This window comes from Xenopus laevis, chromosome 5S (assembly GCF_017654675.1).
Source record: "Xenopus laevis strain J_2021 chromosome 5S, Xenopus_laevis_v10.1, whole genome shotgun sequence".
Lineage (NCBI taxonomy): Eukaryota > Metazoa > Chordata > Amphibia > Anura > Pipidae > Xenopus > Xenopus laevis.
In genome coordinates this window covers 115012170-115024418 of record NC_054380.1, presented here as the reverse complement: position 1 = coordinate 115024418, position 12249 = coordinate 115012170, and the positions used below count along the sequence as shown (strand labels likewise).

The window sequence follows — 12249 nt, the reverse complement described above, 5'->3', positions numbered from 1 at the left end:
TTCTGTTTCAGCTCCCGCGTGTGCAGGTGATGATGCGCTGGAAGAGGAGCGGGCGCCATCTTGGCTGCTGCTTTTTTGAGAGGCCTTCGGCTGGGACCCGTAGAAGTCCGTGAGCTGCAGCGGTTGCTGCTTAGTTCTCCTCCTGGACATTGCAGTAATGGCCGTCGGTAAGTTTGCGGTTGAATTCCGCCCTGGATCTGCTTATTGCTGCTCTTTTTGTGACACCGGACACGGAGCTCCACAAAGACGCGTGTAGCTACATGCACGCGCAAGCCACGCCCCCCCCATAAGGTTATACATTTTTAATGACTATTTTTATAAAAGAAGAAAAAACAGAAGATACAACAATTTTGCTCAAATGTAGCTGAATTACAGAAGCCCTCTAAAGATTCACTGAAAAACCATTAAAAGAAGCAATTAATAAGGAAATTGAAATATGCAATATGATGCTGCCACTACAGAGAGTAAGGGAAATAGCAGTTTCCAATGAAAGATTTCATGGGCTAAATTGCACCTGCTTTTTTTGGCAGCTATTTCTCCTATCCTGGCACTGAAGGAAAGCCTTCATTTTCCTCTTCACACAGTCTTCTGCAGTGTGCAGCTGGACACTAGAGAGCAAGCTTTCCAGACAAGCAATTGATGGACATTCTCTGGCAAAGACAAATGATGCAATAACTTTAGAATATTTGATTTTTTTTAATTTTTTTGCTTGATGAACGCACTATATGCTTTATTTTAATATTGCCCTCTAAATGTCCTTCATATCTAGTTAGTTTGAGAATTCATTTTAACTGACAGTAGCACCTGGTCTCCCTTAAAAAAGAGCAGAAGATCACAGTTGTCGCTTTGCAGAGAGAATATACAGCGGGCAACAGGCTTTCTGGTAAGATACTGTGCATTAATAATATACTCAATAAATAGATTATATTGTATGATTATTTTAAATCTGTTCCTTACTAAGGAGATTACATTGTATGGTTAAGGAAAATCATACTATGTGGCTATATTTTGCAGCATATACATTAGTTTAGACTTGAATGGTTTAGGTTTAAGTCCAGCAGCTGTGATATGCCTGTTATAATAATTACAGACACTGCAAGATGTATTCTTTTGACTGTGCATTCATATAGGGAAAGCTCTAGAGATCCAACGGAGAACTAGAATATCATGGCAGAAAAGAACAAATATGTGGGTGATTTCTTTAGCTATACGTCGATGTAAGATCCCTATATCAGTTTCAGGCATATGTTTATGTAACTGAGTAACGAACAATGTACTACTGTATCGAGACTACTGACTGGATCCATCATTTATCATTATTTCCATAACGTTCTTCTTTTAATTGATTCCTTCCCCTTTTTTGTAGAAATCCTATAGTTTTAGTGCTTACTGCATGAGCAACATATAAAACTTAGAAGAATGCATATGTTTCTGTTGTACTATCTTCTATGTTCTTCTTGGATATAAAGGTGTTGTTCACCTTTAAGTTTACTTTTAATTATGTTACAGAATGGCCAATTCTAAGCAACTTTTCAATTGGTCTTCATTATTATTTTTTTATAGTTTTTTAATTATTTGCCTTATTCTTATGACTCTTTCCAGCTTTCAAATAGGGAGTCACTGACCCCATCTAAAAACAAATGCCAAAGTTACATATTATGGTTACTTTTTATAACTCATCTTTCTATTCAGGTCCTCTCCCATTCATATTTCAATCTCTTATTCAATTCAATGCTTAAAACTGCAACTGGAGAGCTGCTGAATAAGTCACACAAAGTTTCCTCGTGAGGCAACTTCGGAAAATAAACAGAACCGAGTGCCATCCCACCGGCGAGATATATATATATACATATATATATATATATATATATATATATATATATATATATATATATATATATATAGTGTTTAAAAATATATATATATATATATATATAGAGAGAGAGAGAGAGCGAGAGAGAGAGAGGGGGTTTATTTACTGTGGATTCCAGAGCAATATTAATAGGAGACTGTGCGTGATACAAATTATATTGGTTATAATTGACCTGTTTCTTATATACAATAGGTGAAGTTAAATAAAAATAGGGATGCACCGAATCCACTATTTCGGATTCGGCCGAATACCGAACCGAATCTGAACCCTAATTTGCATATGCAAAGTAGGGGTGGGAAGAGGAAAACATTTTTTACTTTTTTTCTAACGAAAAGTCACGCATTTTAACTCCCCGCCCCTAATTTGCAAATACAAATTAGGATTTGTATTCGGTTCGGCTGAGCAGAAGGATTCGGCCGAATCCTGCTGAAAAAGGCAGAATCCCGAACCAAAACCTGGATTCGGTGCATCCCTAAATAGAAATAAAATATGCTTATTTATTTGCCGAAGCACTTGATTTAATAATCATTTCCCTTATTATTACTAATGCATTTATACTGTTTCTAGATCATCTTAATATTCTTGTGCCAAAATGTGGGCTTTGTCCTTCTTCTGTGTCCTGCTGGTACCTCTAAGCTCCTTGGCTGAAGATGTCCCTGACCAGTCTTCAAGAAGTCCTTGTGCTAATTGGATGGGAGGTGTACCTGGCTACCCTGGACACAATGGCCTTCCAGGGAGAGATGGCAAAGATGGAAAGAATGGAGACATGGGACACATGGGAGAACCAGGTCAGTAAACAGAAGGTAGACATGACATACATAAGAGTCCTAGTTGTTACTCTATATAAAACTGAAAAATATACCAGCAATATACTAGGCACAAGGTATTTTTTCTAGTCAGTCCTAGAGCAGGTTACTTTGACCTACCATTGGCCAGGAGAAATCTTAAAGACTTCTGGATCCTTTTGCTCCAACATAGAATTCATTTGCTGATGCCCATGCACTAATGAGTTAATGGACACCACTGGCATACAGGTAGTTAATGGCCTACTAGTGGTTTAACATGTGCCATAAGATGCAGTCTATACCAGGATAAAATAAGAAACATGGATTAAATAAATTAGTACACAACTAAAGGTTATGCATGGATTTTTCCCTTACAAGCCTTCTGTAATCCCAAATTAAATTAATCCCAAAGAGCCTCAATCCTACAGAGTTCACTAATTAAGATTTAAATTATGGGATTAAGGAAAGATAGTTAAGTGTTCCAAAGTCAGCACCTGCATATTTCTATTCAGCAATGAGTGAACAAGCAGCCATATTGCTTTTTTTTTGTGAAAAGAAAAATGGTGGAATGCTTGCATGGATTTACTGATTGGAAGTGCAATCTATACTTTATGTTGGGTTAAAACTCATGCGGTACAATCTGGAATTCCTTTTCTTTACATTGGATATATTAAACAAGAGTTGGCACATCCTTATTCTAAAGCAGATGCTGTTCTAGCCAGGAATAGATAATTTAGCGAACTGTTTAGAATTATTGTTGTTGGGGATTGAGATTCTGGGAACTGTTGTCATGCATTGGATCGAGCTGCCAATCCCTAAGAGATACTATGTCAATTTCTTGCAGGAGGCTTAGGTGTGATATGGATTGTCATTTAAATGAGATAAGGCTACAATCGTTTACAATCGTTACACCATTTGCATGACTTTTAGTATAAATTAGTAATTTAAACTACACTTTATAGGTCCAAAAGGCCCTGAAGGTGAACCAGGGAAGCCAGGACCTGCAGGACCAGAGGGGGCTCGTGGTTTTCCTGGAGCACCTGGAATGAAAGGAGAGAGCCCTTACATCCAACGTTCTGCTTTCAGCATGGGGCTGAGCACCAAATCTTCTCTTCCCAATGTTCCTATCCGCTTCACCAAAGTATTTTACAATGAGCAGCGGAATTATGATGACAGCACAGGGAAATTCCGCTGTGCTATCAAAGGGCTCTACCAGTTCTCATACCACCTTACTGTCTACTTGAAAGATGTCAAAGTTGGGCTGTACCGAAATAACAAACCGATAATGTTCACTTTTGATCAGTTTCAGAGCAACAATGTTGACCAAGCCTCTGGCTCAGTCCTGCTATACCTTGAAGTTGGAGATGAAGTTTGGCTCCAGATATATGGGGATGAGAACTTTGCAGGAATCTATGGAGATAATCTAAATGACTCGACTTTCTCTGGCATCCTTCTGTATGCAGACTAAGGCAATTCATCAATTCCTGCCTAGAAGGGCCACACTCTCATTTATTGCAGTCTTTTAGCAAAGGCTAAGCCAACATCATTACAATGTTTAACAGGTTTTTAGCCAATAAATGGAATTTATATCCAGTATAGGGTGTTGAGGACTAAATCCTTTCAGTAAATTTACAGAAAAGCAAGAATTCTTAAAATTAGGTATTTATTAGGGATGGGCGAATTTGACCCTTTCGTTTCGCCAAAAATTCGCCACCGACGAAATTTCGCAGATGCCCATTAAAGTCTATTGGCGTCAAAAAATTTTGTCATGTTTTTTTTTTTTGACGCACGCTGCCATACAAGTCTATGGGCATCATTTTTTCTGCGAAACGAGGAGAAAAAAATTGCCCATCCCTAGTATTTATACATGTATCTAAAGCTCCCAGGAGAGCAGGTGTGGGTAGTCTGTTACCTTTTTTATATTTCATGGCATTAGTTTGAAGGGGTGGTTTACTTTTATGTTATCTTTTCATATGTTATAGAATGGTTCATTCTAAGCATCTTTTCAATAGGCTTTCATTTTTTTAAATTATTTTATTAATCATTTGCCTTCTTCTTCTGACACTTTCCAGCTTTGACATGAGGGTCATTGACCCCATCTAAAAACAAATGCTCTGTAAGGCTACAAATTTATTGTTATTGCAAGTTTTTATTACTCATCTTTCTATTTAGGCATCAGGCTAGAGACCTGCACAGGTCTGTTTTTAAAGACCCGCGCCCAACTCGGACCCATTTAGTTTAAGCTGTATCCGGTCCCACTTACCCGCCTTTTGATGCCCAACAATTTTCTCCTTGCAGGCTGCCCGGAAGTTATGTTGTGTAAACCGGAATTGACGTTACGTGATCTCCTTTTTAAATCAGGAAGCATAGGGTTTTTTAGTTTACCCCAGGATTAGCCACCTGTAGGTCATCCGACTGCATTAGATCCATTACCCGCGAGCCACTTGCACAGTGGGCACAAAAAGTATAATCCGGCGTAAATCCGATCACAATACAGGTATGCCGAGGGTACCCAACCTAATGCATGGTTGCAAACTGGAGAGCTGCTGAATAAGAAGCTAAATAACTCAAACAACACAAATAATATAAAATAAAAAAAAAATGTAAATTGCCTTAGAATATCACTCTCTAGATTATACCAAAAGGTAATTAAAAGGTGAACAACCCCTTTAAAAAAAAAAAAGATATCAAATTGAAATCAGTTTGGATTTAGTGATTTTATTAGAAACTATTTTCAATGACAGGGTTACTGAAATCTTTTTGAAATCCCTGGGAAATAATATCATTGCAATTGATATTGTTGTATAGAAACTTCAGAGAAATAACTAAGTTACAGGTTATATTGAATCAGAAGTGATGTCACCAAGTGCAAGGCAGTTCTTTGTCTATTATTTTTTGATCTGATATGGTTTTTCTGCATGACCTCTGAGAGTGTTATAAAACAGTTGTTTTATTGTATAATACATATAGCTTATCTCAACAATTACACAGCTCCCCTCCCCCAACAAAAAAAACTTTAAAGTAGGAAAAGGAAGACCCTGGTGTTATCCTATCCATTATTACCTAACCTCTCCAGATATATTTTGTAAATGAATAATTAAATAAAACATTTTTTGTTCATATTTCTTCCCTGCTTTTATTGATGCATCTGGGGCACATCATGCATGCATCAGGGCATTCCTTTCAAAGTGAAAATGTTGTGGCTGTGGGATGCAGATTATTATTATTATTATTAACATGTATTTGCAGTATATAGCGCCAATATATTTCGCAGCACTGATGCTTCATTTGGCTTTATATGAGCAACATTTATAAGTAAATCAAACCAAAGTTATTATGTAAAACAAACTGACAAACTCTGAGTATCCCTATATGTAATGTTAAGGGTCTGTTAGGTCCATGTGTCCTTACAGAGCTGATTCAGTAAAGTCAGGAGTGATTTAAGGGTTCTTATGAATCAAACGCTCAGCATCCAAAAACAGCTTTTGATCTTAAGGGATTCTGGGAGTTGAATGTCACAACAGTTTTGTATGTTAGGAGTGGGATATCCAAGGTTTACTTAAAGGAACAGTAACAATAAAAAATGTAAGTGTTTTAAAGGAACAGTAACACCAAAAAATTAAAGTGTTTTAAAGTAAAGAAAATATCACGTAGTATTGCCCTGCACTGGTAAAACTGATGTGTTTGCTTCAGAAACACTACTATAGTTCATATAAACAAACTGCATGCGGAGCAATGGCGGAAATTGAAAAACGGCTATATGGCACAGGTTAACAAATGGATAACAGATAACACCATTAGAAAGACAGAGCTTATTTGATATCTGCTGTGTAACCTGAGCCTTTTCTCCTCTGAATGGCTGCTATTTATTTATATAAACAATAGTAGTGTTTCTGAAGCAAACACATCAGTTTTCCCAGTGCAGTTTTTCTATATAAAGGAAATTAACAGCTTAGAAGGTAGAGAAATGATCAGTACCCTAAGAAATACATACTGTAGCAGTGGGATAAAACAAAGTATAAATGCAGAATACGGGCAGACGGAATTGACAGAGACCAGGGAGGGCTGTTATCAAAATATGAAGTTTTCTCACTATTTTCTGAAAACCACTCCGACCTAATCTGCACAGTCTTTTCCCCTCATTTATCAATAAATGTTCAGGAAAATTTCTTGTGCGGAAAAGACTCATTAAAAACGTGGAAAAATCCAAATCGTATGATTATTTTACCCCCGAAAACTCTGACTTTTTCGGATTATAGCCCCAAAACCTCTAAATCATCGGATTATTGTACGAAATCCAGCGCAGATCAGGATATCTTCAAAATGTCAACGGGACATCTGCCATTGACTTCTACAAAATCTCGGCAGGTCTGAGACGGAGTACTTTTTTATTCTAAATTTTTATTCCCATCAGAGTTTAATAAATCATGAAAAAAATCTATTTTTTTTTTCTACAAAAACTTGTGTTTTTCCCCTTTAAAACTCTGACCAGAAAAAATTGAGTCCAATAAACAATCCAATGCATGTTTCTATCTCTGTGCTGTTATACTGCATTCCTAGAAATGCCCTAACTTCTACTAGTCATACTTCTAAAAAAGAAAAAAAACTAATAAAGAATGGGGGGGGGCAACTGACTCTTTTAAACCAGTAGCAGCCGCAGACTCAACTCTGTCAATCCATAAATAAAAATACAGACAATAGGCAGACTGAATGGGGAAAATGTATTTTTATTGCTATAATGTTAGTTAGCAAGATCTCCCAGCAGGTGGTGCTGCCGTCCTGGAAATGGTCTAAATTTATAACAACTGCATGAAGTGTATTTTAAAATATCCTCACCATATTTCTGAAATAAATATCAAGTAATAGAAAAAGCAGTTATACAGAAGTATAGCATTCATTTGACAGATCAGTGGCTATTATCTGAATCATTCAAACCAGATGCTGCCGGATTTCCAAACCTGTCCATCCAGAAAAGAGCATCATGGCTTAAAGGGATACTGTCATGGGAAAAAACATTTTTCAAAATGAATCAGTTAATAGTGCTGCTCCAGCAGAATTCTGCACTGAATCCATTTCTCAAAAGAGCAAACAGATTTTTTTATATTCAATTTTGAAATCTGACATGGGGCTAGACATATTGTCAATTTCCCAGCTGCCCCAAGTCATGTGACTATGTGTATGGCCGTCATTTTTGCAGAAGAATTTGGCTCATCACTACTATTAACATTTACAAAAGGGACCTCTGTCATTGACTTCTACATGAACTTGGCTGGTTTTAGGTGCTGAATATTCTAATTCAAATTTTTGAAGGGTCTGACTGTAATAAAGCTCACATTCAAATTCAAATTTGAGTTGGTGGTTTTAAATTCGAAATTGTGAGTTTTGACCAAAAAAAAAAATGTGGAAAGTGTTAAATAAACAACGTAGCAGCATAGTATCTGCGTTGGCCTATCTGTTCCTTTATTGCCGGTGGGAAAGCTTTTACAAAAGTAGCGATGAGCCAGGTTTGCCAGGTTTCAGCAGGTTTTCTCCAATGGGTAAAGAAAAAAAAAAAGCAGTGCATCAAAAGTAAAAATAAATTTGTCGCCCATTGACCACAATGCATTTGGCAAGTATTTTGCCATTTCAAGAATTTTTTAGCAAAGCAAAATGGGTCAGGGTCGCCCATCACTATAGAGAAGCAGAGATTTATCATTGGCGAATAATCTCATGATGTGCTATGGCTCTTGGATCCAATCTGCCCACTAACCTGTGAAGCCAAATTGCAATATCTGCAGAGGTCACTCTCCATCTCACTACTGTCAGTTCACTGTTCTGGGTTCTAGAAGGACAAGTCAGACACACACACACATACAAATGTAATTGCAAAAAAAAAAGTTTAATACAGTAACTAATTGGCAGTGCCTACAACTGGTGGCATGTCATTTAAAAAAATGCAGTTGCCAAATAAACATTCAGAAAGTGGGGCACTTTCTAAATATTTATCTTATGGGGAAAGGGGTGGTATAAATAAGTAACTTGCTCAGCTACAAGCTGCTCTTTGCCAGTCTTTGGCATGCATTCTGTAGTCATTCCCAGTCTATCCATATGTTCTCAAAATAAAGTTTGCCTTGAAGATTACTTTATTTCCAGATAACAAAAATTAAACAAAATAATTCAGCTAACTGTAGTAATGGCAAAGTCAGCTAAGGATCCTAAGATGTTCTCTTATCACAAACTACAGTAGATCATCGCATTTTATACCAAAAGCCATGCCTTTGGCCCTCCTGCAGCTTGTGACCCCTAGTACTCCTAGCCTGTGTATCTAAATGATAAGCAAGGGGGGCACTCCAAGGGATACCCTTATACCGCCCACTGTCTGCCCCCTTAGAAGACCCCTATGAAATGTTCTTGTAGAACTAGCACATAAGAAGTGGCTGTGGGGGAAGTTAAAGAACTTATAACTGTTTTTTCCTGAGATGGAACACTAAAGGTAAATTAAAGGTAATTTATGATGAAGGCCAAGAGAACTAAGGGAGAAAAAAGTGTGCCCCTTAGTGCCCATGCAGAGAGCCCAGGGTGCGTCTGTGCTCTACAACCCATGCTGGATAAACTATCCAATGTGAGGTATAGTAAGGAGCCCTGTCCTTACTATATTCCATTTGCAGGTAGAGGTCCCTGATGTGGTCTGTGCCTGCTGCTGCTCTGTAACTTTTGCACATGAATGAAGCTCAAGTTAAGGGACGGGTGAGAGGGGATGTCTTTGTACCTCCCCACTCTCAAATACAGGACGTGTTGTATTCATAGAGGAGACCACAGGAGCAGAGACCTGCAAGAATTCATTCAGGATAGAAGGCAGGGTGGAATATAAAGTGGAATGTGCACTTTGCACCCTGCCTTCCACTTCGTAAATGGCTCCCTCTGTCTTCTGTGCTGAGATACAAGGGGGCAAATTCACTAAAGGGCAAATTTTCACATGCGAAGGCTTCGCCACACTTCACGCCACTTCATCAGGTGCAAATTCGCTACCACTTTGCTAATTCACTAAACTGCGAAGTTGTCTCGGCAGCTGAACGCTGGCAAAGTTTTGCTACGGTAAATTCATCAGTGCGAGCATTTCATAGCAAGAGCTCATTTGTGCATAGCGAAACCTCGTTAACACGCTATAGTCAATTTGAATAGGGTGGGTACATATAGGTCATATATAAATGTCTTTATTAGAGATGTTGGGGAAGTTGTTTGAAGTGGCCACTAATTAAAATTGTCCAAGGAAGCAAAATAAAGGCCAAAAAGATCCTCTAATGTCCTAGACATGAGACTACCCTATAAAACAAATGTGGCCTGCCTCTCAAAGGGTTAAAACAAACATTTTTAAGTCACAACTTTTAAAAACAATCCCACTTTAAAATATGAAAAAACGCTAGCGTATTTTATAGTTTTTTAACTTTTCGACATACAGGATATGATGTCGGACATGAGATTGAGGAGGATGCAGCTTCATCTTTTCAGTTCGCCAGGTCTAAGCTGACAAAGGAAACTCTGGCGAAAGGGGTAATGTAATAGAAAAGTCACACTTTAGGGGATTTGCGAAGTAACGATCGCTCGCCTAAGTGAAAATGCGCCTGGTGAAAGGGTGTAAAACTTTGTTAGCTATGTACTCTATCGCTAGCGAATTGTCCTCTACACCTGTTAGTAAATTGGCAATGTCCCTGTGGATTGGATTTCTGGCGAAGTTCCGCAAGCGATGGCCACTTCGCCCTTTAGTAAATTTGCTTGCTAATGCCAGTACAAAATGCAGTGCTATTTTATGTGTCCTTAAAGTTAAGTAAACCTTAAAAGTAAGTGAATGTAAAATGAATGAGGGTGCTATTCTAAACACCTTTGCAATGTACATTCATTATTTATTTTGTTTTTATTCCAAGGTATTAAGGGATAGATGCACTGTTAATATGAGTTCATTTTGTCAGTTTCCGACCACCAAGTAGTCAAGGAAGTTGTAAGGAGAAAGAAAGAGGCTGTTCTGATGTTCTTCTGCTTAGGAAAAAGATTATAAAAATGATACTTCCTTGACTACTTGGTGGTCAGAAACTGACCAGCAGGTGGTGCTGTTGTAACAAAATTAATTCATGTTAACAGTTCATGTATCCCTTAATATCTTGGAATCTAAAAAAAAAAAAATTATGAATGTACATTGCAAAAGTGCTTAGAATAGCACCCTTCTTATTAATTTTAAATTCACTTATTTTTAAGGTTTACTTATCCTTTAAAGGGGTTGTTCACCTTTGAGTTAACTTTTCATAAGATATAGAGAGGGATATTCTGAGACAAATTGCAGTTGGTTTTAATTTTATATTATTTGTGGTTTTTAAGTTATTTGGCTTCTTAATTCAGCAGCTCTCCAGTTTATGTCAACAATCTGGTTGCTAGGGCCCAAATTACCCTAGCAACCATACATTGATTTGAATAAGAGACTGGAATATGAACACTAGAGGCCTGAATAGAGAGTAATACAAAGTAGCAGTAACAATACATATATAGTTTTACAGAGCATTTGTTTTTTGATGGGGTCAGTGAAGACTTAGAAGAAGGCAAATAATTAAAAAAAAACTATAAAAAATAAATAATGAGGATCAATTGAAAAGCTTCTTAGCATCGATCACTCTGTAACATACTAAAAGTTAACTTTAAGGTGAACCAACCCTTTAAATGTCATTCACAAAGGCAATTGTGCCAATACATGCTTGATTCTTTCACCTTGCATGAAAATTAGGGATGCACCGAATCCAGGATTCGGTTCAGGGTTTGGCCAGGATTCGGCCTTTTTCAGCAGGATTCGGCCGTTCCTTCTGCCCAGCTGAACCGAATACGAGTCTTAATTTGCATATGCAAATTATGGGCGGGAAATTGTGTGACTTTTTGTCAGAAAACAAGGAAGTAAAAATTTTTTTCCCCTTCCCACCCCTAATTTGAATATGCAAATTAGGATTCGCTTCGGTATTCGTCCGAATCTTTCGCAAAGGATTCGGGGGTTCGGCCGAATACAAAATAGTGGATTCGGTGCATCCCTAATGAAAATACTGGTTGTTTCACCGGTGGAGCAGGGGAGTCCTGCCTTGGGAATTACTCCCTTTGTGCGTCACCCAGTTATAGGGAAAAACTTAAAACTTTCTGTATGAAACATACTGTATGAGTGGTGTAACAGTGATGACTTTGGGTAGGACTACACAGACGTTTTCTGCGCGACTCGACGTGCTGCGACAAATCGCATGCCACAAAAATAAGGTAAGTGAATGCATTGTCGGATAAAGTCGCAGCGTTGATCCGACGCGATACGACTGTGGGATCAAAGCTGCGACTTCATCCGACAATGCATTTACTTACCCTATTTTTGTCGCAGCACGTCGGATCGCGTTGAAAACGTCTGTGTAGTCCTACCCTTCATCAGCTAAGATGAGGAATACAGCAAGCTTTCAAAACATTTTAGTTCCTGCATCAAAGTTGTGAACAGCACGACAGCAAGCATATCTGTGCTGATATTAATGCACATTCACTCACACGTTGGTGCCAGAAATGCTTAAAGGCAAGTTGCAAACAAGCTGCATTATGTATTGG

At 38.0% G+C, this 12249-nt stretch overlaps 1 protein-coding gene across 1 annotated transcript; it reads left to right on the top strand.

Annotated features, from left to right (window-relative positions):
* Positions 1–577: 577 nt before the first annotated feature.
* On the top strand, positions 578–4254 carry adipoq.S (adiponectin, C1Q and collagen domain containing S homeolog). Its single transcript, XM_018265856.2, has 3 exons — positions 578–883; positions 2441–2661; positions 3621–4254. Exons 2-3 carry the CDS (start codon positions 2466–2468, stop codon positions 4124–4126), a joined length of 702 nt encoding a protein of 233 aa, XP_018121345.1. The 5' UTR covers positions 578–883; positions 2441–2465; the 3' UTR covers positions 4127–4254.
* Positions 4255–12249: the final 7995 nt, after the last annotated feature.